The 27710-nt window shown below is 43.0% G+C and overlaps 1 protein-coding gene across 2 annotated transcripts in view; it reads right to left on the bottom strand.

Annotated features, from left to right (window-relative positions):
* Nucleotides 1-2780: 2780 nt before the first annotated feature.
* Nucleotides 2781-27710, bottom strand: part of HAL (histidine ammonia-lyase) — a 43969-nt gene continuing 19039 nt past the window's right edge. For both annotated transcript variants that reach the window (XM_075856859.1, XM_075856858.1), the window contains 14 exons: nucleotides 26419-26456; nucleotides 26217-26342; nucleotides 25484-25623; nucleotides 25236-25283; nucleotides 24527-24674; nucleotides 24345-24440; nucleotides 24096-24154; nucleotides 16094-16174; nucleotides 10420-10485; nucleotides 10150-10315; nucleotides 9839-9973; nucleotides 8050-8158; nucleotides 7886-7955; nucleotides 2781-3935 (listed from right to left, as the gene is read on the bottom strand). In XM_075856859.1, the coding sequence (XP_075712974.1) occupies nucleotides 3762-3935; nucleotides 7886-7955; nucleotides 8050-8158; nucleotides 9839-9973; nucleotides 10150-10315; nucleotides 10420-10485; nucleotides 16094-16174; nucleotides 24096-24154; nucleotides 24345-24440; nucleotides 24527-24674; nucleotides 25236-25283; nucleotides 25484-25623; nucleotides 26217-26342; nucleotides 26419-26456 (1456 nt within the window). In that variant the 3' untranslated portion in view covers nucleotides 2781-3761. The remainder of the gene's footprint in view (nucleotides 3936-7885; nucleotides 7956-8049; nucleotides 8159-9838; nucleotides 9974-10149; nucleotides 10316-10419; nucleotides 10486-16093; nucleotides 16175-24095; nucleotides 24155-24344; nucleotides 24441-24526; nucleotides 24675-25235; nucleotides 25284-25483; nucleotides 25624-26216; nucleotides 26343-26418; nucleotides 26457-27710) is intronic.

The following is a 27710-nucleotide window of genomic DNA, read 5'->3' on the forward strand; positions in this document are numbered from 1 at the left end:
TATCATCAGTTCTATTAGTCTAACACGGTTACTATAGATTAACAATAAATCTTGTTAGACATTCCATGCAATTATTAAAATGACTGTTAAATAAACCAAAAAGGAAAAAGATTTACAGTATTGTTTAAAATGTCTTGGAAAACTCCTATAACGAGAGGAAATTTCATTAGTGACAATTTAGGACAGATGATATACAGAATATTCCAACAAGCAGATCTGGATAGAAATACATAAGAATCTTCACTTTATCAATCTCCTTCTACAATCCGTGGTCATTACACTTAAAATGATCCTATTGGCTTTAACTCTATTTCTAGCCAATTCCTAATCGACGTCTATCTCTCTATCAATAATCCCTGAACATTTCACCCAATGTTCCCTTTTTAGGAAGTGAAGAATTAATCGATTCCTTTATGAATTCAGATGACTCCTTTCTCTCTATGTATGGCTAATAACTGATCGCATGTCACCCCTGGAAACCTCTTGTTTCTGTAAACCTTTGGTGTATAAAGCTGTACATAGAATAATTATATGTTGGCACATTATTTTCTACTGGAATGTCTATCTATAGAATTAGACGCTGGTTAATTCTTACTGACAACTTTGTTTCCTTGTGTTTTTTTTTTTTCCTATTTCTGGTGCATTCAATCACTTCTATCTGTTCTCTGCAACTGTTTATTAATCCAGGGCCCATCATCTCTCAAGAAACCATCCCATCCAGTATAGCTGAAAACTACCTGCTTGGACATTCTCGATTTCTACGTTTTCTCTAGGTTCTAAACTAAACCTTTTCCCACTTAGTTTCCTAACAATATCTGCTGCTGTTTTTCCACACCCTGTACCTTGGGTGTTATGCCCCAATTCCCGGCTGGCCAGCACTTTACCTTGGGCATACTTTGAATCAGAAGTCCCCATGCCCTCTGCTAGACTTTCGGCTTTCTTAGTCTGTCAATGAGAATTCCCTAGGCACTCTGCTAACTCCTGTGTTTAGTCTGTCCGTAGGGCTCCTCAAAGCACTCTGCTAAATCCTGGGCCTATTTCTAGTCTGTCATGGTGGTTTCCCCCTCACGCGCTCTGCTAAATATTCTAGACTGTCATGGAGTTTACCCCCCCCACGCGCTCTGCTAAATGTTTTAGACTGTCGTTGGGCAACCACGTCTCTGATCCGGTCTCCTAAACAGCAGCCAAATCACAACTATTGTCAACAAGATCACAATTATTGCAAGTCCCTCGGTGCAGTGTACGTTAACCTACTTTATGTTGTATTTAAAGGGATGGGTGTGATTTATAACTATCTCACTGTCTCAGGGGCCCGTGGATATTCCATAAACTTTCTAGTTACAGAGATGTTACTTAATAATCAGCAACTCATTCAGTTCGGGCGTCCGAGGATTAGCCCACATACATACTCTTACTTCCGGCCAGGTGCGCCTCCTATGGGTCACAGTCTGGATACGCGAAAGTCCTAACAATCACTTGGGCGGGGATGGTTACCCGTCACTTCTGCAAGGATCAATTTGCAACCTGATCTTAATACATACTAAACCCAGGGGCCGGAGGGAACACTTCGGACAAGCCGTTTAGTGTTATCTCGGTATTTGGTTGTTTTTGTATGCTTTGGGATCAGAAAACAAACGCTCCCTTATCTCAGCCTCTCACAGATACACTCACAGATTTGTTTCTACTCACACGCCTATTCCTATAATTCATACATACAACTCATAGACAAATGGTGTTCATGTTCCCAAATAGTCAAAAGAGACAATACCTGGACGGCAGCTAAAACAAGAGAGAAGTGCACAGTAAGAATAACATTTCTTACTCACCGGTTTTGTGTGCAGTTCTCCGTTATCTTAGCCGTCATCCACCTTCGATTGTCACCTTCAATCTGTGTTGAGAATCCCGGACAAGAGCCCCCAAGTAATGTCGCTGCAGAATTTACATTGTCCATTAACGTTGGACATTATCTGCATTTGTCTATGAGTTTCAAATTAATGAATGCCCTCTCAATGGTGGATCTGAGAGAGGCCGGCCGGCTGGAGAGAGACCATGACACGCAGCGTCAGTGTTCAAACAGTCTCTGCCATGGGGGGGCAGAAGCATCTTTATTTATAATGAAGAGAGAGAAGGTGTTACCCTCATGCTTACACATATACATACCACATATGGTAAAACATAGAGTTCCAAGCTTATCTTAACATATATATATTTAGTTTAAATGGATTGCAAGTGTTTTTGGGTTTTGTCATGTCAGCCCTTGTATCAGCTGATTACAAGGTCATTAGGTCATGTGGCCGAAGTCTTAGAATAGAATACTCATCCCCCCTGTAGGCTGTTGTTAGCAGATCTTTGAGCTTTAGTGACAACTCAACTGTCCATTTAAAGCAATATATGTTCACACATATAAAGATAATTAAAATATCTTTGACACACCTTAGCAAAATAAAAGTTAAATTGTATCTTTTATTGCTGAGAGGATTCTAGTTCTAATAACCCAGGGATGCTTGTACATTTTATGAGCACCCTCCACCAATCTTTTACACCGGAAAGGTCTATGGTTAGTTACACTTATTATACCTTAGATTTAGCTTGACACTACATCAACCACTTGAGAATAAATGAAACTCCTCCATAAAAACTAGGGAATGCCCTGCAAAAAGTACATTGTTGTAAGGCCACTTCTTAGTATTTAAAGCCACCCTCCCCCCAAAAAAAGAAAAACCATACATCTGTAACCATTGCCATCACGTGATACACAAATAATTATTCACAACACTCTCTTTCCAATGAATAGCATTTAATACCATTATTGTAAAGGACAGGATTAGACCACATATTTATAGCAACAAATATAGTACAGTACATGGAGTTACAGAGGACCTGTCACTAGGTCATATAAGTTGAAATGGTTTACTGACCTAAATAGCGCTGTCTCCCTACTTCCGGTCGCGGCTTCCGGACTTGTGTTCTAATGCAAGCACTTGGAGCGGAGGGAGCAGATGTAGCGGACGGACCGGAGGGAGCGGCGGCGGCAGGAGCAGGTAAGTTATTTCTGTGTATGTACGTGTTTTACTGTGTGATTACTACTGTATGTAAACCTACTACACTGTGTGTTCGCTCAAATAATGGCGACACACAGTGTAGGAGGTTTGACCGTTCAATCCCCTCCTTTCTCCTGGCACTAGACAGGATAGGGGGGTGGGGATTCTGTGAGCTCACTAGAGCGAGTGTGTCTTCTCAAATTTTGCAGCATAAAGCAATGTGGTTGCTTTACCACATGCCAATGCTGCAATTTTGGGAATTGCTCCATCTAGTGACCAGCACTGGGAAATGTTATAAATTAGAATCTAATTTATAATATTTCCTGACTCGTGAAAAAATAAAAAAAATTTGAACAATGTTTAATCATTTATACACTAACTGTTTAACTAAAAAAAATAATAATTTCTAGCGACACATTCCCTTTAACTACAGCAAATTAGCATATAAAGAGTCAACACAATGGTGGCCATATCTCTGGACTGGGGGGGGGTTCCATGGAAAAAAACAAAAAACAGTGCTGGATTCAGGGAAAAAGCGCTATTCGGGTCAGTAAACCAGTTCAACTTATATGACCTAGTGACAGGTCCGATAAGATTTTATATCAAGGACCTTCATCTATGTTACAAATGTTTTATCAGCACATCAGGTTTATGATATGTGCAGTGGTAGTGCTGCAAAAAAAACAACATTTTTTATGGTATTTAAAATATTAGGTAGCCCTAAGGTTCATGACTGACATAGTTATCATGATCATGATGATCATGTTCTTCAAGCAAAGAGGGGTTGCTCAAGGAGTTTGAATCCACAGAGAAAGCAGTAGGTGAAACTGGTCTGGATTCAGGAATGTGTTCTATTCTGTATTTTTCAATATATGGTACTGCCACAAGCCAAACCTGCAAGAGAAACAAATGCACTCATTAAGTATGTATATATATATATATATATATATATATATATATATATACATACACACTACCGTTCAAAAGTTTAGGGTCACTTAGAAATTTCCTTATTTTTGAAAGAAAAGCACAGTTTTTTTCAATGAAGATAACATTAAATTAATCAGAAATACACTCTATACATTGTTAATGTGCTAAATGACTATTCTAGCTGCAAACGTCTGGTTTTTAATGCAATAACTACATAGGTGTATAGAGGCCCATTTCCAGCAACCATCACTCCAGTGTTCTAATGGTACATTGTGTTTGCTAACTGTGTTAGAAGGCTAATGGATGATTAGAAAACACTGGAAAACCCTTGTTGCAGAGTGGCAAAGGAAAAGCCATATCTGAGACTGGCTAATAAAAGGAAAAGATTAATATGGGCAAAAGCACACAGACATTGGACAGAGGAAGATTGGAAAAAAGTGTTATGGACAGACGTATCGAAGTTTGAGGTGTTTAAATCAAACAGAACAACATTTGTGAGACGCAGAACAACTGAAAAGATGCTGGAAGAGTGCCTGATGCCATCTGTCAAGCATGGTGGAGGTAATGTGATGGTCTGGGGTTGCTTTGGTGCTGGTAAAGTGGGAGATTTGTACAAGGTAAAAGGGATTGTGAATAAGGAAGGCTATCACTCCATTTTGCAACGCCATGCCATACCCTGTGGACAGCACTTGATTGGAGCCAATTTCATTCTACAACAGGACAATGACCCAAAGCACACCTCCAAATTATGCAAGAACTATTTAGGGAAGAAGCAGGCAGCTGGTATTCTATCTGTAATGGAGTGGCCAGCACAGTCACCAGATCTCAACCCCATAGAGCTGTTGTGGGAGCAGCTTGACCGTATGGTACGCAAGAAGTGCCCATCAAGCCAATTCAACTTGTGGGAGGGGCTTCTGGAAGCATGGGTTGAAATTTCTCCCGATTACCTCAGCAAATTAACAGCTAGAATGCCAAAGGTCTGCAATGCTGTAATTGCTGCAAATGGAGCATTCTTTGACGAAAGCAAAGTTTGAAGGAGAAAATTATTATTTCAAATAAAAATCCTTATTTCTAACCTTGTCAATGTCTTGACTATATTTTCTAGTCATTTTGCAACTCATTTGATAAATATAAGTGTGAGTTTTCATGGAAAACACAAAATTGTCTGGGTGACCCCAAACTTTTGAACGGTAGTGTATATATATATTATATATATATATATATATATATATATATATATATATATATATGAGAGAGAGAGAAAGGCCCCATGGAGTAGGACTGAAACGTCGCATGTGGTGAATAAAGGAACAATGCTGATATAAGCAGGTCTTGAACATGAAATTATCCCATAAACCAAGTTATCAAAAATTATCTATTTTTTTCCAAGTAAGCTTGAAGTAAAACCAAATATCGGGATTCTTCTAAATAATAAAAATGTACACTTACATCTAGCTTATTTTATAGAAGGTCCCACAAAATGCAACACAATTTTTTCGAATTAGCACCACATTATAGAAGTCATCTACAAATAGAGCTACATCTATATGTGTTTAATGGAAGATATACCAATGCATCAACTATGATCCACTCCTGACCCTGAGCAGCAGGTACCCTTACCCACAGGGCTACCCATAGGCACATACCTGCTGTGTGTAATTAAAAATATGTGCCCATTATCTAGTCAGTCAGCTAAATAAATAAAGCATGTGAAAGCAATCGGTCTGCATGAATATTGCGCAATATAAAAAGGGACACACACACAAGTGCATTTTTCCCGAGTGGAAATGTAGTGTATGCTGTTTTAATTTGCTGCATGTCATACACACATGCACTATAGTCACAGAAACAATGTGGCTCACACACTGCCACTGTACTGTGTAGCCAACCTAGCATTGATTTAACTAGTCCATCTGTTTATACCAACCATAAGGCATTATTTTTCTTGGTGAACTGTCAATGTCACATCGCAACATTGCACGTTATAGCTTCCCTTATACCTTCTGCAAGCTGACACACACTGTGATATTTTATTTTTTAATATATAGGTATACGTACATCACACTCACACACTAAAAAGTATTATAAAATTACAGCACACTCTCCTTACTAAAGCCATATGATGTTTTCCCAGTCTTTCATTTCACAATGGGTCAATAAGGAAAGATAAGCAAATGCTGAGGCTGGTATAAAGGCTCCGATACTTCTTGGTTAAATAAATATGTACTTAGCTACTTGGTTCAGGGACCTTTGGCCATGTTTTACATGCTAGATTTGGTTCCATCTAAATTGTGTATACCACATTAATCATTGACTCAGCTTCTCAAAACAGTTTGTTAAATATGTCTCACATTGCAGGACAAATAGATGCTTACAATACAGTTAAAAGGAAGGAAATTATGTGAAAATTAACTCACCAACAGAATGTAGATGATCACCAGTACCTTATAACAATATTAATCACTACCCTTATCACAGGCAATTGTCCTAGGGTCTTCATCACTTGGGGAGCTGTAACACTCTGCCTTCACCATGCTCTAAACTTACATCACAGTGCCTGCTTCCGTAGTATGAATTAGGATCTGTATAGTATTATCAATTGAGAACTACAAGGCATAGTTATATGTTAACTATATGGCACTATGTAGGTACTATATTGGTAGCATTATGTGGGTGATGTATGGTACTGTTAATTTGGCAGTACAATTCATTTCTCCCCCTCTTTGCAAACAAATTGCAATGGACCCCCACATTTGCCCAGGGACCCCCGCATACCGCTTTTCGTCTATGCCCTTACCCATCAACAAAATTTTAAACTCATTGCATAATATCAATGAGTTATTTAAAATATCACACAGCACTAATAAGAGGGAACATTCAAACCATGGTTTCTGGTTGGGGCTGTAAAGCGCTAATAACTCTTCAGCAAAATCTCTGCAAAGTCATCATGGTATAGAACTAAATTGTGGCACAGAGCAAGTTGTGTTCCAATTACTGTCATAAGTTCTCAAGTATGCCCTTCCAACCAACCAACCAACCAACCAACCAACCAACCAACCAACCAACCAACCAATAAGAGTTGATCTGGAGGGCTGTCAATGAATATTATAGCAAAATGTTGGTGGCAAACGTATCACCATAAAGGAATTGCTCTTTACCATAGCACTCTTAGGCCAGGTTCCCACGTAGCGTAAACGCTGCAGGAATTTCCGCAACGGAATTGTGTGCGGAAATTCCACAGTGTTTACAGTAGCAGCAAACTGGGTAAGATTTAGTAAATCTCATGCCCATACTGCGGAAAAAAACCGCAGCATAAACATCAATAACTTGACCTGCGGTGCAGAATTTAATTCCGTAGCATGTTAATTTATGCTGCGTTTTTGTTGATTTTTCCGTTGCGGGTTTTCCCCATTGAATTCAATGGGGATGCAATACCCGCAACAGAAAGAAGCCAAGCGTTGCGACTTTTGCGTCGAAATCGCAGCGTTAATGCCGCAAAAATCGCAAAGTCAGAAGAAAAAAAATCATACTTACCCAGATTGCCCTCCTTCTTCCTTCAGTCCGACCTCCTGGGATGACGTTGCATCCCATGTGACTGCTGCGGCCAATCACTGGCTGAAGTATCACATGGCCTGCAACATCATCCAGGGAGGCCGGAGCGGACGTTAGAAGAGGGAGGGGGCTTTCTTCCGCAGCGGAATTTCTGTCTGAAAAATCGCAATACAATGAGGTGCGATTTTTCAGAGTGAATGTCCTGCGGGTTTCAGGTCGGAATAAGATAGTATAATTATAGGTTCTACTATTAGATGACATTTATAGTTTAATATGATAAAGAATCACAATAAAAAAAGACCACTCTCATGCAATAAGAGAGATAAAATTTTAAAATTGACAAAAAAAAACAAAACTCTTGCCTTTTGGTCAACAAGTAATCTGTGAGCTGCCTCAATGTCTGGTGCCATGAAACGGTCCTTCATCCAAGGCCTACAAAATGACAATTAGGAACATTCATTGATCATTAACTACTACAACATGCAGGCCTTCAAAACATAGACTCTGAAATACTGTTTGTTTTTACCTGACAACAGAGCGAACAAGGTCGTAGACTTTCTCCAATGGAGTTGTGGTTCTAAGAGGGCGTAGAAATTCAATCCCCTGGCAGGCTGCAAGCAGCTCAATAGCCAGCACTGAAAATAGAAAACATTATTCACAATATGCTCGCCTGGGTATTTACTTGAAAATATTAATAAATATAAACCTTCTTAAGAAGAAGGGTTTTTCGTAGATACTGTCTAGAAAATTAAGGAATATAGAACATATATTTTAATTATTTCTAAAATATATTGTTTCCTTAGGTTTCGGGAAATGTAATCGATAATATCACAGATAGATATATCAACTATAATCTGTATTTACATATGGATACTGGTTGCATCCATCAGTGTATAAATAAATATTGGGTAGAAGCACTGCATTGTTTTACTGCCCATATTATTTATGTTCTCTTTAAAGAGGCTCTGTCACCACATTATAAGTGCCCTATCTCTTACATAATGTGATCTGTGCTGTAATGTAGATAACAGCAGTGGTTTTTATTTAGAAAAACAATCAATTTTGACGGAGTTATGACCTATTTTAGATTTATGCTAATGATTTCTTAATAGACAACTGGGCGTGTTTTTACCTGTTGACCAAGTGGGCGTTGTAAAGAGAAGTGTATGACGCTGCCCAATCAGCGTCATACACTTCTCTCCATTCATGTACTCAGCACATCGTGATCTTGCGAGATCGCGATGTGCTGCCACTTACTCACACAGTAACTTTACTGAAGTGTCTTGAGAGTGAATAGACATCGCTTCCAGCCAGGACGCGATGTCTATTCACAATCCAGACACTTCGGTAACGTTTATGTGGGACTTAATGACAGCAAGCGTGATCTCGCGAGATCAAGATGTGCTGAGTACATGAATGGAGAGAAGTGTATGACGCTGATTGGTCAGCGTCATACACTTCTCTTTACAACACCCACTTGGTCAAAAAGTAAAAACACGCCCAGTTGTCTATTAAGAAAGTCATTAGCATAAATCTAAAATAGGTCATAACTCCGTCAAAATTGATCATTTTACGAAATAAAAACCACTGCTGTTATCTACATTACAGCGCCGATCACGTTATGTAAGAGATAGGGCACTTATAATGTGGTGACAGTGCCTCTTTAAGGCTTGTGGCTTATACAACGCATTAAAATGTGTTGTGTGCTTTAGATAATTCCTTCTTGTTAGAAGGCTCTCTGAAAAAAAGCTGATCAAAGGGTGTCCCACTGATAGGACCCCTAGCAATCAGCTATAATCTGTGTGTTAACCCAGCAATAAGTGTTCCCTACTGCACCCCCATAGGGGAAATGATGCATTACGCAGCTCCCATTCAAATCAATGGACATATCTGGTCCTTCAGAGCAAGAGATGCTCCTTGTAGCCACCCTCTGGCTATAGATGAGAATTATGAAGGGGGACCCTCTCTATCAAGTCAGACTTCCCTAATAGGGTATTTCACAATAGGTTTTCTAAATAAGATAATCCCTATAAGTAAATATACGTGTACCCAATTTTATTTTGTTTAAAAAAAATAATAATCTTGTGTGAATTGGGCATATCCATTATGAATTTGAAGTTATCTTACACGATAAATATTAGCTCAAGTTAAAATTTTATTTGTTATGGCTAAAAATACCACTCTGCCAGAAACATACATTAGACCGTAATAAGGAATACAAGTTGAATGCTCCATCATATTATAGAAATATGCAGTTTTACTTCATAATCTGGACAGATGAGAGCCTATTTGTAATGTACGTGTTTAGCTCATACCATGCTCCACATTTTCAATTACTCTCAGAGCTTTTCTTGCTGCCCAGCCTCCCATAGATACATGGTCTTCAGTGGCAGCACTCGTGGAGAGGGAGTCCACCGAGGACGGGTGACACAAAGCTTTATTTTCAGAGACTGGAGGACGAATTGAGAATGAAAACCATGATATTTAAAACTTTGTCTACTTTTGAAGAAAAAAAAGAAAAGGGTGTCTAGGCCTTCAGAAGGAACACGCACGCACGCACGCGCGCGCGCACGCACGCACACACACACACACACACACACTGTATTGGAATTTCTAAAATTCTTACCAAGGGCAGCAGCTGTACAATGGGCGATCATGAAGCCTGAGTTTAACCCCCCCTCTGTGACTAAAAATGCTGGTAGTTCACTGAGGGAAGGATTACAGAGTCTTTCAATCCTCCTCTCACTTATCGATGCAAGTTCATGGACTCCAATGGCAAGGTAATCCAAGGCCTGCAAATGGCAAGGCATTAATGAGATGGCAAATTCTTTGGAGGTTAAAAATTTGTTAAAAAATGTAAACACATAGCAGGAAAGAACTCAGAATTTTTTTTTACCTTTGCAGGATATTCACCGTGAAAGTTTCCACCTGAAATGGTTTCTCCTCTTTCTGCAAAAACCATCTTTAAAGAGCAGTTAAGGTTTGTTTTTACAAAAAAACTAAAATGGACTATAAAAAAAAAATCTGCGAAGAAATAAACAAATTTTTTTAATAGTACAGCCATGTGACCTGTCTAATACAAAGCTGCCTGCAGCAGTCTGCGAACCAGACTGGCATCTGCAGAGGCTAAAGAATGAATTTGTAAAAATATAGTAAAGGCGTGCACAGAAGCCCAGGTAGCAGCCTTACAGACCTGAGCAACTGAAAACTGATGCCTGACCACCCAGGAGGCACCAACAGCCCTTGTAGAATGGCCAGTAACCAGAAGAAGAGGAACTTTATTCCTGGATGGATAGGTTCCCGTAATCACAGACTGGATCCACCATGCAATGGTGGCCCTGGATGCTGCCAAACCGTTGCGTGGACTTTCAGGAATAACAAGAAAAGAATTGTAGTGCCGAAACGACTCCATTGCAGCCAGATAGACTAGGTCTGCTATTTACCAAATCAAGACATTGCAAAGCTCACTCCCTCGAATAAGATGGAGGGAGGGACAAAAAAAGGGAGAACAATCTCTTGATTGATATGAAAGGCAGAGACTACTACCTTCGGTCGGAAAGACGGAACACCCTTTTCCAGCGATGCCATCACCGTCCATAAGAATTCCATGCGAAACCTCCGAACACAAACAAAGCAGTTCAACCTCCTGAAATCTAGGATTCGCTGAAGTAATCAATCTTTTTGCGGAAATGTAAATAGATTCAAATAGAACACCTGAAAACATTCTGAATACAGGTGCTGGGACGATAACTTTCAGTAGGCGTAGGGAACAAACAGCCTGGAGAAATGCAGAACCGCGATCCGGTCCGCGAGGGGGAGCTGACAGAAAGAACCTTCTCGAAGGAAGCTTTAAAGGGCTTATCCGGGGACCAAAAATTGCTTTGCATTCATATTTTTATGTAAAAATAAGTGACTTACTAATATACTTTAAAGGGAAGTTGTCACTAGCATTTTACCCATTAAACCAGCAATACCTGGTGGTAGTGGGTGAAATTTTTTTTTTATGTAACCTATAATTATCTTCTTAGTAGGCTCCGTAGCTTTAGTATTCAGTTTTTTAGTGTTCCTGCACCGTATGCTAATGAACATAAAAGAGTCATATCTTCATTTGAAAAGAATCATATCTTCATTTCTAAAGTCCTTCACAGTTAACACTGCCTCCTTTCTTTTGATTGACACATGCACGCTATCTCAGACGAGATTTCGGCATTCAGGGTGTGCCAGTTTTTGGCGGTGGGCGGGCATAAGAAGAACGAACGAGACTGACGAATTAATATCACAAAAGGCACGAAACGTTTGCAGACCGTTATTTACGGTTGGAGGTGGAGTTTAGGAGAGGAGATAACGCCAACAAACTTTCGACAGCAGCGGCCCGCGAGGGGTGAATAGAGTTCAATAGGCGAAATGCTGGTGACAGGTTCCCCTTAATTCAAAATTCGGAACTAAATAGTGCCGTTCAAACCCGGTGAACTGTTCCCGGAAGTCCTGGGATTTTCTAATATCGATGACGCGCCGACATGGCCCCACGTGACTGAGGGCTTGCTTCCTGTGCTGTTCATGTTGGCGTGTTATCAATGGCATGTTGAAGATATCTAGGCAGTGCGGTGCTTCTGGGCCCCGAGCTGCGGATGCCAAACAGGTCTAGGATTGAAAGCTAGATGTTTGTCGGGATGTCTCCACTCCTTGGATAGAATCTCCTCAAATTCGCTATGGTTTGGGAAGCATAGACGATGGCGCTGTAAGGGTGCCTCCTCCTGAGAAAGGGGGATGGGGTCATCTTTACATGAAAGGTGTCCCTGACAGCACGCATTAACACCTGCAAAGCAGCTGTCAATTGTTATTCCTGTTCTGGATCTAAATCCGAGTCAGAGGATACATGGGCAACTCACCATTGACAATACGATACAGACAAAAGTTTGACCAACCTGACCCCTTGAACTGTGTACCAAAACAGGTGAAGGATTGCCCCAATAGACGAGCTTTAGCAGAGATGAAGTCCTCCAGACTGTTTGAAAATGTTGCTGGTTCAGGAGAACACAGAAGAGATGCTGACACACTATAAATATAGGCCCCCATGCCCAAACCCGTCTCCTGGAAAAACCTCACTCCAATTAATAGATGACATGGAGGAGGGGGGTGACAGGCCATCAAACAGTATATGATATGCTGGAGGCAGAGAAAAAATTTAGAAAACTGCAGCTTAGGCTTGGAAACAGCCACGGGCTGAATTTGAAGCCATGGCACAGCATCGGCAGGTCGAGCGGTGCACATCAGCACTCCTCCCACAAACAAGAAACACTGCCCCAGGAATAAAATAAGGGGGAAATATATGACATTCCCCAAGAATGTGCAAAGAGAAGGAAACTCACTTCCCAATAAAGTATATAGTGCCCAGTCGCTGACCATGAACTCCTTCCATCCGGTCGACGCCCTTCTCTCCAGAGATGTCTGCACATGTGGCCGTCCTGTTCCACAGTGACCACTAGGGTGCGCTCGCAAGCTCAGTCCAGACTTAAAGAGGCTCTGTGACCACATTATAAGTGCCATATCTCCTACATAAGGAGATCGGAGCTATAATGTAGGTGACAGCAGTGCTTTTTATTTAGAAAAACGATCTATTTTTACCAAGTTATTAGCGATATTAGCTTTATGCTAATGACTTTCTTAATGGACAACTGGGCGTGTTTTTACTATTGACCAAGTGGGCGTTGTACAGAGGAGTGTATGATGTTGACCAATCAGTGACCAATCAGCGTCATACACTTCTTTCCATTCAATTACTCAGCGCATTGTGACACTGCGTTGTTCACGCTGTGCTGTCTTATACTGACACATTAACGTTACTGAAGTGTCTTGACAGTGAATAGACATTACTTCCAGCCAGGACGTGATGTCTATTCACAATCCCGGCACTTCGGTAACGTTTGTGTGGGACTTTCAGCAGAGCAAGCGTAATCTCGCTGTAACCTGTCATTTACAGCGAGATCTCGCGAGATTACATTTGCTTTGCTGTAAATCCCACACAAACGTTACCGAAGTGTCGGGATTGTGATTAGACATCCCGTCCTGGCTGGAAGGAATGTCTATTCACTGTCAAGACACTTCAGTAACGTTAATGTGTCAGTATAAGACAGCACATAGTGAACAATGCCGGTAAGGACAGTTTTGCCGGTATGGTCATCTTTTGAGAGGGTGGTACTCCACCTAGGGTAACCTCTCCTACTTGCCCTAGGTGTTGGAGTTTTCCAGCCTCACTGGACTGGAGGAAGTGCGTTTTACCTCCACAATATAAACATAAATTCAACTTGCGTCTATTCTGGCGCTCCTCAGGCGTGAGTCTTGTTCTCGCCACCTGCATGGGCTCATCCGACCGAGAGGAAGATGAGGCAAGAAGAAGCCTTTGGAAGGTTGGTGCCAACCGTGATGTCCGATTGCCCCGAGCAGATTCTTGTTGTCTCTCGCGGAAACGTATATCAATCCGATTGGCAAGAGTGATCAAGTCATCCAAGGATGGTCGAAGGTCTCGGCCAGCAAGTTCATCCTTGATTCAACCCACCAGACCCTACCAGAAGGTAGATACCAAAGCCTCGTTATTCCACTGGAGTTCTGTAGCCAGGGTGCGATATTGAATGGTGTATTGGCCTACAGTGGTGGTTCCTTGCTGGAGCTTGAGAAGAGAGGAAGCTGCTGAAGACACTCGACCCGGTTCTTCAAGCACCTTTTTAAATGTGGAGAGAAAGTTCTGAATATCATACATTATGGGGTCGTTTCTCTCCCACAAGGGCGATGCCCAAGCCAGCGCTTCGCCAGAAAGCAGAGACAGGATGTAGGCCACCTTAGCCCAGTCTGAGGAAAAATGATGCGCCATGACCTCAAAATGGATGGTGCATTGATTAACAAATCCCTTGCAGGTTTGGGGTTACCCTCATAGCGGGCAGGTGTAGGTAAATGTAGTCCTGGACTGTAGACAGGAGCTTGCAGAGGTGGTGGCTGTATCGGAGGCGCTAGTTTTTTCACACGAGTGGACGCATTTTGCAGAAGCTGGAAAAGCTGGTCTTGGCGGACTCGTCTTGAAAGTTCCTGAGCCATATCAGCCGCATCAGGCATGGCTGTGTCAAGGGGATCCATGGCTTGTTCAAACTTTCACGGTTCTCACCGGTTTGTTTGTGGATCTTCTGTGTCGTCTGGGAGATGGTGCATGTAACCCAGGGCAACGCTTGGCACCGCAGGTTTAGAGGCAGTCAGATGAATAGGCCAGAAGTCAGGACAGGCAGCAGACGTCGTTACGGGTATGGATAGCAATAGGTCAAGGCAGGCGGCAGGCAAGGATAGTACAAGTTCAGGCAGAGGTCACAATGGGAAATCCAGACAAAGGCAGAAGGCAAGGTAATAGGGAAAACTGGGTACAGGGAAGCTCACTGGGATAACTTGGTTGAACAAGCAAAGATCTGAGGGAGGTGGGTCCTTAAATAGGAAGTCTTAGGATTTTGACACACGCCTTTAAGAAGGGAAGAGTCAGCGCGTGCACCCTCTAGTGGCTGCAGCCGCACATAGTGGATGATGGCCGTGGAGGAAGGTGAGAGATGCAGTTACCTGATGACGCCCAGAGCCTGCAGAGCGTCCGGATCAGGTGAGTGGAGCTTGGGACGAGCATGAGGGAATGGAGGGTGCAGGAACCGGAGCAGTGGCCATGGAAGCAGCGGGGAACGGCGTGGCAGCCGTTACACATGGTAAAAACAGATAGTTTTTCTAAATAAAAAGCACTGCTTTCACCTACATTATAGCGCCCATCTCCTTTGTCCTGCTACACCACGCCTGGCTCCTGCCTGCTGCCTAGTCCCAGCCTCGCCTGTCTTGCTACTGTTTGAGCTACCACATGTACACTATACGAACTATAGACTGTTACCTGTGTCCTGTTTGCCAGCTGCCATATCGTCAAGGCGGTACGGCCCAGTGGGTCCACATACCCAACGTGACACCCATAGAGCTGAGAACTCCAAATCACTCCCCTAAAAGACTGTGCAACAAAATCTTCCTGGTGGGGAAAGGGGTGTTGGATGGGGGGGCATGCTCACCCACAGGAGTCTTCAGGTGCATGCAGTGTCACCTTCTCAGTAACCTTTCACAAATAGTGGGTTGCTGGAACTCTGTCTGCACAAGCAGAAAAGACAGGTTAGGTGAGGAAAATTCAGTGCAGAAGACTGATTCGTTTCCCGACACCCAGAGGGGGCTGACTAGGCTGAGAACAAGCTGACAACCCACATAAAGCTAAGGAAAGTATAGAAATAAATAATAATACTAGAATAAAAAATTGCAGCAGATACAAATTTATAGGAATAGTATGGCCTGCCTGGGCGGAGCCAAGAGTCGTCCCTACCTTGTGTCCATCTCCTAGTGGCAAGGGCATATACCATGGTGACGTGTCCCCCAATGATATTAACACTAAAACTAACAAATACCACTAATAATGAGACATTGAGACACAGCTGCACCATGATCTAAAACAGATCCCCCTTCAACCAGTTTGTTTGTTTGTTATACAGAATTCATTATATCACATAAAAGGATACAGGGTTGTCTGTTGCACTGTTAATTTCTGTTGAAATGATGTTCTTAACAAAGTCAATAGTATCATTCACCACACCATGAACCTAGAAACACAATATATACACAGGATATATGTCTCATTAACCCATTATTTGGAACTACTATGTAGTACAAGGATTTCAGTTCTGCTTTTATTACTTCTCCCCGTTTTGCCATCAGTACTTACTGCGTTGCTTGTATAGTATCTATTTTGAGCCCGGTAACTCCACAACCTCATTTCTGGATCTACTCTATCCCTTATAGGTACCCTACAGTCTGGTCTCCTAGTTGGTAGGCCCAATAATAATAAAAGCAATTCTATTTTTGAGAAGATCGAGACTTTTTTGGACAATTAAATAAACGATAAGGGTAGGGCCACACAGAGCGGCCCTGACACGGTTGCAACGCGGCTAACAACCGCGCCGGCACCATGTTCTGTACGGCTGTCAAACAGCCTGTTAGTGGCCGCATGTTAACGCGGGTAAACCGTCCCTTTATCTGCAAAATCGTGCGGCCATGAATTAATACAACCTTTAGGGCCGCCCGATTTTGCAAATTACAACAACTATTCGTTCTCTATGGCAGTGCCGGAAACAGCCGAACACTGCACTCGGCTATCTCCGGCGCTCCCATAGAGAATGAATGGAGCGGCAGTGGACATGCGCATGTAACCGGAATACCCCTTATCAAGGTATTTGACAGCCGCTCCTACATAGTGCCAGTGCGGTTGTTGGCCGCGTTGCGATTGTGTCAGGGCCGCTCCGTGTGGCCGTACACTAAAACAATACAATGCTTGCCTGCAGTGAAAATTGTAATCAACATCAGATTTCAGTGAATAGGGGTTTTCATTGATGTTTTTCACAAATATCCAAAGTTAAAGGGGTATTCTGAACTTAGGCAATTATTGCATATTCACAGGATATGCCATAAATGTCTGATAGATGTGGGTCCCAACTCTGGGCAAGCATACTTGTGTATTCATAATTCCAATAAAAATGAATGGAGAAAGCTGTGCATGTGCATGGCCACCTCTCCATTCATTCTCTGCCTGAAAGCGGTAGTCGGTCTCACCAGGCTAGACGGGGGTTCTGGAGAAAGGTGTGGATATCAGAGCTGGGACCTGCGTCGATCAGACATTATGGCATATACTATGGCTATGCCATAAATATTGGAGTTGTGATTAACTTCTTAACTGCAGGGCTGCTATAGCCTCAATTATAGTCCTTGTTTATCCTCTTCCCGTGCTTACACTTACAAAATGCTTTTGTTATTGGTAAGACCTACATTAAAGAGGCTCTGTCACCAGATTATAAGTGCCCTATCTCCTACATAATGTGATCGGCTGTAATGACGGGGGGTAGGGAAACGGACAAGTGAGCCCTAGTCTACCCGCCACTCTGTCCCTGCCTACTTGCAACGACCCGCCCTAGGCGACGGGGTACAACTGGGCGGCGGTCCCTGCGCTCAGTAAGTGCACGACAAACACGACAAACATACAAGGGAATACAAGCAAGGGAAAGGGGCAGTTGCCCACGGCAACACCGTGAGCAACCAGAGTGGTGAACGAGCCGAGTCAAGCCAGGAGTGTGCGAGGTACCAAACGAAGAGCAGAAGAGTAGTCAGTAAGCCAGGGTCTGTATGGAGCAGGATCAAAATAGAAGGAGCTGTAGCTGGGCCAGGAAACCCCACGAAAAGAATCACAAGCACCGAGGGACAGGAAGGGCAGGCTTAAATAGACCGAGGGCGGGAGCTAGCTGAGTCTGGCCAGGTTGCGATAGGCTCTCCCACTCCTAAGCCTGCCAGCCTGAGTGGTGGAAGCTGGAGTCAGTCTCAGGGATGTAGATTCAGGTGCTGACTGATTAATTATGGGAGTTAACCCCGAAGCTGTGCCTGGCAGATCCTTTACAGTACCCCCCCTTTTATGAGGGGCCACCGGACCCTTTCTAAGTGGACCTGGCTTACTGGGGAAACGCAGGTGGAACCTCCTGACCAATACCCCAGCGTGAACATCCCGGGCGGGTACCCAAGTCCTCTCCTCGGGCCCGTATCCTCTCCAATGGACCAGGTACTGGAGGGAGCCTTGGACCATCTTGCTGTCCACAATCTTGGCCACCTCGAATTCCACCCCCTCAGGGGTGAGGACGGGAACAGGAGGTCTCCTCGAGGGAGCCAAGGACGGGGAGCAGCGTTTAAGGAGAGAGGCATGAAACACGTCGTGTATACGAAAAGACGGGGGTAACTCCAGCCGGAAGGAGACAGGATTGAGGACCTCAATGACCTTATACGGCCCAATAAACCGGCGAGCAAACTTCTTGGACGGAACCTTGAGACGCAAGTTCCTAGACGACAACCACACCAGATCCCCGACCACAAACAGGGGGTTAGCAGAACGTTTTCTATCAGCCTGAGTTTTTTGTACGCTCTGGGACGCCTCTAGGTTCTTCTGAACCTGGGCCCAGACTGTGCACAGTTCCCGATGAACGACCTCTACCTCGGGATTGTTGGAACTACCAGGTGAAACGGAGGAGAACCGTGGATTAAACCCAAAATTACAGAAAAAGGGGGAGACCCCTGACGAGTTACTGACCCGGTTATTAAGGGAAAATTCGGCGAGGGGAATGAATGAGACCCAATCATATTGACAGTCCGAGACAAAACACCTTAAATATTGTTCTAGAGATTGATTAGTCCTCTCAGTTTGGCCATTGGTTTCAGGATGGAAGGCAGAGGAGAAGGACAGATCAATCTACAACTTCATACAGAAGGCTCTCCAAAACAATGAAACAAATTGTACCCCTCTGTCCGAAACAATATTGACAGGGACCCCATGGAGACGCAGGATGTGTTTGACAAACAAGGTAGCCAACGTCTTGGCGTTGGGTAGTTTCTTGAGGGGCACAAAGTGGCACATCTTACTGAAGCGGTCTACTACCACCCACACCACCGACTTGCCTTGGGATGGAGGCAAATCGGTGATAAAATCCATGGAGATATGTGTCCAAGGTCTCTGGGAAATGGGCAACGGACGCAGTAAGCCCGCTGGTCGGGACCTGGGAGTCTTGGACCTAGCACAAACCTCACAAGCGGCGACGTAGGCCTTAACGTCTTTAGGCAACCCAGGCCACCAATAGTTTCTAGTAATGAGGTGTTTGGTACCCAGGATGCCTGGATGACCAGAGAGTGCGGAGTCATGATTTTCCCTAAGTACCCTTAGCCGGAATTGCAGGGGAACAAACAGCTTGTTCTCAGGAAGGTTCCCGGGAGCTGAACCTTGATCAGCAGCAATTTCAGAGACTAAATCAGAATCGATCGAGGAAATGATTATACCTGGAGGCAAAATACAAGCAGGATCTTCCTCCCAAGGAGGGCTGGCCATGAAGCTACGCGACAGTGCATCAGCCTTAATATTTTTAGACCCAGCCCTATAGGTAACCAAAAAATTGAATCTGGTAAAAAATAACGCCCATCGAGCTTGTCTTTAGCCTCCGGGCAGATTCTAGGAAAACCAGATTCTTGTGGTCGGTAAGGACCGTTACCTGGTGCCTAGCCCCCTCCAGGAAGTGGCGCCACTCTTCAAATGCCCATTTAATGGCTAAGAGTTCGCGGTTGCCAATATCATAGTTACTCTCAGTTGGCGAAAACTCCCTGGAGAAGTAGGCACAGGGGCGGAGATGGGTGAGGGACCTGGTACCCTGGGACAAGACAGCCCCCACTCCCACCTCAGATGCGTCAACTTCCACGATAAATGGCTCCATTTGGTTGGGCTGAACCAGCACCGGGGCCGAGATAAAGCACTTCTTAAGGACCTCAAAAGCCTGGACAGCCTCAGGAGGCCAGTGGAGGAGATCAGCTCCTTTGCGAGTGAGGTCCGTAAGAGGCTTAGCGATGACCGAGAAGTTAGCAATAAATCTCCTGTAATAAATAGCGAACCCCAAAAAACACTGTAACGCCTTCAGGGAGGCAGGTTGGACCCATTCCGCCACAGCCTGAACCTTGGCGGGGTCCATGCGGAATTCATGAGGAGTGAGGATTTGACCCAAAAATGGTATTTCCTGTACCCCAAACACACATTTTTCGGTTTTGGCAAACAGTTTGTTTTCCCGAAGGACCTGGAGCACCTTCCTGACATGCTCAATGTGGGAGGACCAGTCCTTGGAAAACACCAGTATGTCATCAAGGTACACTACAAGAAATATCCCCAGGTAATTTCTCAAAATCTCATTTATGAAATTCTGGAAGACCGCAGGGGCATTACACAACCCAAAGGGCATGACGAGGTATTCAAAATGGCCTTCGGGCGTGTTAAACGCAGTCTTCCACTCATCCCCCTCTTTGATGCGGATAAGGTTATACGCCTCCCGTAGGTCCAACTTAGAGAACCATTGGGCCCCCTGAACCTGATTGAAGAGATCAGGAATCAAAGGAAGGGGATACTGGTTCCTTACCGTGACCTTATTCAGGCTCGGGTAGTCAATGCATGGCCTAAGACCACCATCCTTCTTCCCTACGAAGAAGAAGCCAGCACCTACCGGAGAAGTAGAGGGACGAATGTAACCCTTGGCCAGGCATTCCTGGATATACTCTCTCATGGCTTCACGTTCGGGACAAGAAAGATTAAATATCCTACCCTTAGGAAGCTTAGCTCCTGGTACCAATTCGATAGCGCAATCGTATTCTCTATGAGGAGGTAACACTTCGGAGGCCTCCTTAGAGAAAACATCAGCGAAGTCCTGAACAAACTCGGGTAGAGTGTTCGCCTCCTCAGGGGGAGAAATAGAATTAACAGAAAAACATGACGTAAAACATTCATTACCCCATTTGGTTAGCTCCCCAGTATTCCAGTCAAACGTGGGATTATGCAACTGCAACCAGGGAAGGCCTAGAACCAAATCGTACGATAATCCCTGCATCAACAGTACAGAGCACTGCTCCAAATGCATGGAGCCAACAAGGAGTTCAAAAACAGGGGTATGCTGTGTAAAATAACCATTAGCAAGAGGAGTGGAGTCGATACCCACTACCGGGACAGGTTTAGGCAAATCAATCAGAGGCATAGCAAGAGACATAGCAAATTCCACAGACATGATATTAGTAGAGGACCCTGAATCCACGAAGGCACTGCCGGTAGCAGACCTACCACCAAAAGAGACCTGAAAGGGAAGCAAGATCTTAGTACGTTTCATATTTACGGGAAATACCTGTGCGCCCAAGTGACCTCCCCGATGATCACTTAGGCGCGGAAGTTCTCTGGCTGCATTCTTACGCTTAGGACAGTTGTTCACTTGATGCTTGTCATCCCCACAGTAGAAGCAGAGACCATTCTTCCTGCGGAATTCTCTACGTTGTTGGGGGGACACGGAGGCCCCGAGTTGCATAGGTATCTCTGAGTCTTTCGGGGAGGAACGAAGCAACGGAACTTCGGGAGGCATCATGGGGGAGTCGGAGGAGAAAACACATAAACGTTCACGTTGTCGTTCCCTGAGACGTCGGTCAAGTCGTACCGCTAAAGCCATAACCTGGTCTAGGGAGTCAGAAGAGGGATAGCTAACTAGCAGGTCTTTCAGGGCATTCGACAGACCCAACCTAAACTGGCACCTTAAGGCAGGGTCATTCCACCGAGAAGCTACGCACCACTTCCTAAAGTCAGAACAATACTCCTCAACAGGTCTCTTACCCTGACGTAAGGTCACCAGCTGACTCTCGGCAAAGGCAGTCCTGTCAGTCTCGTCATAAATAAGTCCGAGAGCAGAAAAGAAACAATCAACGGAGGAAAGTTCAGGGGCGTCAGGAGCCAAGGAGAAGGCCCACTCTTGGGGCCCTTCCTGGAGCCGGGACATAATTATACCCACCCGCTGGCTCTCAGAACCTGAGGAATGAGGCTTTAAACGAAAGTAAAGCCTACAACTCTCCCGAAAGGAGAGAAAAGCCCTCCGGTCCCCTGAGAACCGGTCGGGCAACTTGAGGTGGGGTTCAAGAGGTGAGGGGAACTACCAAGGTAGCATCAGGCTGGTTGACCCTCTGAGCCAGGGCCTGGACCTGTAGGGAGAGACCCTGCATTTGCTGAGCCAGGGTCTCACGGGGGTCCATAGTGGTGTCAGGGACCAGGGTAGACTAGGTATGGGCTTGTGATTATGTAATGACGGGGGGTAGGGAAACGGACAAGTGAGCCCTAGTTTACCCGCCACTCTGTCCCTGCCTACTTGCAACGACCCGCCCTAGGCGACGGGGTACAACTGGGCGGCGGTCCCTGCGCTCAGTAAGTGCACGACAAACACGACAAACATACAAGGGAATACAAGCAAGGGAAAGGGGCAGTTGCCCACGGCAACACCGTGAGCAACCAGAGTGGTGAACGAGCCGAGTCAAGCCAGGAGTGTGCGAGGTACCAAACGAAGAGCAGAAGAGTAGTCAGTAAGCCAGGGTCTGTATGGAGCAGGATCAAAATAGAAGGAGCTGTAGCTGGGCCAGGAAACCACACGAAAAGAATCACAAGCACCGAGGGACAGGAAGGGCAGGCTTAAACAGACCGAGGGGGCGGGAGCTAGCTGAGTCTGGCCAGGTTGCGATAGGCTCTCCCACTCCTAAGCCTGCCAGCCTGAGTGGTGGAAGCTGGAGTCAGTCTCAGGGATGTAGATTCAGGTGCTGACTGATTAATTATGGGAGTTAACCCCGAAGCTGTGCCTGGCAGATCCTTTACATCGGCGCTGTAATGTAGATAGCAAAAGTGGTTTTTATTTTGAAAAATTATCATTTTTGACCAAGTTATGCACAATTTTAGATTTATGCTAATTAGTTTCTTAATAGACAAATGGGCGTGTTTTTACTTTTTACCAACTGGGCGTTGTACAGAGGAGTGTATGACGCTGACCAATCAGTGACCAATCAGCGTCATACACTTCTCATTGTTCCAGCCCATTGTTACAGCGTGATTGTGGATTGTGCATTGAAAGAAGCTGGGATGAAACAATGAGAAGTGTATGACGTTGATTGGTCACTGATTGGTCCGCGTCATACACTTCTCTTCACAATGCTCAGTTGGCAAAAAGTTAAAATATGCCCATTTGTCTATTAAGAAAGTAATTAGAATAAATCTAAAATTGTGCATAACTTGGTCAAAAATGATTGTTTCTCAAAATTAAAACCACTGTTGCTATCTACATTACAGCGCCGATCAGATTATGTAGGAGATGGGGCACTTATAATCTGGTGACAGAGCCTCTTTAAAATCATCGTGCATTATATTGGCTCTTCCTTTGTAAAATCTGACTGTTGAAATCAAAATCAAATCAAAAAGGAATATAAAATTATATGTTTTCCAAATGTTTCTTCTGTCACTGTTGTCATACATATTTCTCTTAAAGGGCTTTTTCTGGTCTTTAAAAATTGCGTGCAAATGGTTCAACTGCAATAAGGTTAGTCACTACTAATGTGCTGTCTGTAGCTGAAAAGCTTATGTAAGCCAGTGTTTATCGCTTGTGTAAGATTTCATATTCTGACCACGTGGTTATCTCCCCCTCCCCCTCCCTGTAGTATGAGATGCCACACATCTCCACGGCTCCTTGTTGTCCCCCCTGCCTATCTCTGGCAGGATCCAGTTTCACATGATGGACAGCAGAAGAACTGTTTGTCACTAGTAGACAGTGAGTAAATACAGCACTACCTTACACCTTGTAACAGAGGGGCATGCTGGCAGCTGTAAATATAGGCAATGTCTATAAGAGGAGAGAAGAATCATGGGAACTCGAGTTCTTTACATAGCAATCCCACTCACAGAAAGCCCTGGCAGCATTAAAACAGAGGCGCTATACAGAGCTATATAACATTATGAATATGAAAAATAACTACTTCTGAGCTATGGTGGCATCACCTGGTAAACACTGAAACACAAATTGGTAGATTTCGGTGCTTCACATAAGATCGGAAAACCCCTTTGATTCAATTAAGGGATAGTCACTTATTGTTGGCTTATATTGTCAATTTTCATACCTGTGGACAGCAACGTAGTGTATAAGCATCTTGAACCCGGTCACAAAATCTATGACTTTCTAGAAGTAAAAAGTAGGTAATTTTAGCTCTGTGACTGCTTAAAATATGTTTAACGGCCAAATGGTTTCATATTTATATTAGGTGCGACAGTTATATGACCGTCTTTTTCCATTTCATTTGCCTTGAGGTATGTTCATAGGTTCTATAGTCATCTTACATATAAATTGTACGAAGGCCATTTTTAATTACCAGCTATCTCTGAAGGGTGATGATCCGAATCTAGAAGTGATCTAAACCGAAAGGCTACCTCCACCTGTCCAGGGTGAGGCCTTAGTCTGTGGATATCTGAAAGAGAAATAAAAAAAACCTCATTAATATAATCACCTGTACTCAACTGGTAATTAAAATATATTTGGCATATAATGACCAACCCGAATCAAAGGCCCTTGTAGTTCCCTTCAGGACTTCCAATGTGAGAGCAGCAATAATATCTGCTTGTTTAGCGATTGCATTGGCTCTCTCCACAGCCTCACAGCCTAGAGATGTGATCATTTGCGTACCATTGATAAGAGCTAGACCCTGCAAATAAAGTGCAAAGCATAAAAAGTTAGTGTATCACAATTTATTCTGGATTTTAATAAAGTCTCGTTTGTTGTGCTCGCCAATCAGTACTGGTAATATCAGTAATTTAAAGTTATAATTATAGGGGTTCTCCGCTTGGACAATGCCTACTTCTTAGGAGGGTGCCTTGACAGTTAGCACATCACAATGTGTCTCCCTGCTGGGACCTCCAGCGTTCAGCTGTAATCTGTGGGAAAATCTGTCAGTAAGTGTTCAATTTCCCTGCAGTGCCACCACAGGAGAAATTAAGCATTACACAGTGCCCATTCATGTTAATGAGTTGTCTGTGCAATACTGGACAGATCCTCCAAAGCGAGAGATGAGAGATGGCTAAGAGATAAGGATTCTGAACAGAGGACCCCTCTATTAGCTCAGAATTCTCTAATGATGTATATGAAAATGGGTTTTCTAAATCCTCCCAAAGCATAAGATTCATATGCAAGGAGAACAGAGACTTACAGTAGGAGTTCTTCTATTGAGCGTTACTAAATGATTATATGTATATAAAAATTAATTTACCTCTTTTGGTTTCAAAGATACCGGTTTTAATCCATGAGCCTCAAGAACCTGAAAGGAAAATGACAAAACCAGTACTTCTATTGTTTGACGTAGTTAAGGTTGTAATGTGGTTCATGATTTTACATGTTTCACCCAATTAGAAAATAGATAATTGTGGCATATGTGGATATTTATTTTTTGTTTTCATCACTTAAATAGCGTTCGTAAATATGGCTCAAGTAACAGTATGTCAGATAATAATTTCTTACATATTTAGCATCAGCCCAGCCACTTTTAGGTGACCACATCTTTCCTTCTCCTATCAAGCCCAAAGCAAGATGAGCTAGAGGGGCAAGATCTCCACTGGCTCCAACAGTGCCTTTTTCTGGGATGTATGGCAAGCAACATGCTAGAGAAGGGAAAAAAATAAAAAGGAGAAATGACTAGTAATTAATGGGCACAAACAAAATATCCATCAGTACAGATGTGAAATAGGAACGGAAGTGTGCGAGATTACGAATAATTACATGAGAAATGTATGCACCACAACTATAGGTGCTGAATTCACTTGGCACAATAAATAATCAATTTATTGGCAGCAGGTTGGGCCGGGCTAAATCGGAGAAACTATTTTAAAGAAAGAATAAAAATCAGATCCTAACATAATGAAAAAAGATTTATTCATTAGAGACCTCAGTATCACATTGTATACACTAAAAAGATCTGTGACTAACAAAAAAAGAAATAAAAAAAAATTTGCTATTTATTAAAAGGCGGACTTCACCAAAACTGAAAATTCAATTCTGCAAGGAGCTACTTCTGATCTCCTAACCCCTTTACTATTATAACCCTGGGATCTAGTGCTATTCAAAACTTATAGAGGAACCTCCAACTGCAGATAAAGTTGTCATCTGTCAGTTTAAAAAAAAGTCTGGCAGGATCTAATATAGAATTATAGCAGGAGTTTTCTCCAGTTTTCTTATAAGAATTGTACAGGTTTACCATTAAATGCTTCAATCACTTGCTGAAGTGTCTCAAGTGAAATACCACTATATCCTTTTGCTAAGACATTGATCCTCAAAGCCAAGAGCATACGTGTACGGTCAGGAGTTAGGGGCTTTCCAACACCTGTTAATAGATGAAAATTATTTTTAAAATGCAATCTAGTATCAATATTAGAATAAAATAATGAATAAACCATTACCTGCTGAATGGGAACGAACAAGGTTCACTTGAAGATCTCTAAGTGGGATAAAAGAAAAGAATGTACATATACAGACCAGTCAACATTTCATAATTCAATTTGACATAATAAGTGGATACCCCCTATTTTTTGTTGATTAACTTAGACTTCATTTTAACCAACCATGTAAAGCTAAATAAATTTTCTTCCAAATCATTTATAACGAAATAAAAATAAAAATTCTAACATGTATGGTCATCACCTTTCCACACTTACATCACCAGATGGTAGAAAGATCTGGGAGAGTTTTGGAGAGTTTACAAATTTAGGCTTAAAAAAACAAAAACAAAAACAAAACAAGATGGCTCAAATCTGACAACGTAGGTAAATATGAATAACACAACAGAAAACTAGAAGAACTGTAATAATGTAGGTGCAGTGTGTAAATGGAAAAAAAATATTGACAGTAGATTATTCTAATATAACATGTTAGAATTACTACACAGGAATCATACACATGCCTTTTAGGCTGAGCTCTCACATTGCGTATTTGTCTACCATGGATTCTGCCCTGGATTCATAGCAGGTTTACTGGGAAAATGTTGTAAAATCTGCAGCAGGTTTTGCAGCAGAACTCACACTTTGCAAGGCAAATCTGTGTTGAAAATTCGCAATAGAATTGACATGCTACAGAATTTGAGCATGCCCTCAATTCCACGTGGATTTTTTCTGCTACATGTGGATAGGGGTTTGAAAACCCTACCCACATGCATTGTACTGTAATCGTCGTAGATTTCCCATGCAGAATCTGCACCGAAAATCTGCTGCTTTTAAACTAAAGGGTAGAATAGACTAATGTAATTTGAAACAAAGGAGTATAAATTGCTTTAAAACCAGTCTCTCTCAGGATACAGTACGTTCATGGCTCGGTCCATATCACATTTGTGGTACACATTCAGTATATATGCTGAGAACATCTTCTGATTTATACGCCATATATATAGCCTTGCATGTATGCAATTGTATGCAATACAGTTGCATACAGCGCCCATTCACTCCCTTTTTTTCTGCGTGGTATAGGTTTTATTGCAGGATGCCCTTTATTAAAAGGCGTAGTTGACTATGCTTTCCAATACAGTGAAATAAACGGTAGACCCACATATCATTCATCCGAATGTATTCAAATGGAGACTTATAATCGCCTGAATATGCCTATCAGTGGCGTAATGCCACCTGGCAAGTGGTTAGAAGATCCTGGTGCCGGCAGCATCAAAATGTTTATATACCTTCACTTTAGGTAGTTTTGATTATAG

Source organism: Rhinoderma darwinii, chromosome 3 (genome assembly GCF_050947455.1).
Source record: "Rhinoderma darwinii isolate aRhiDar2 chromosome 3, aRhiDar2.hap1, whole genome shotgun sequence".
NCBI lineage: Eukaryota > Metazoa > Chordata > Amphibia > Anura > Rhinodermatidae > Rhinoderma > Rhinoderma darwinii.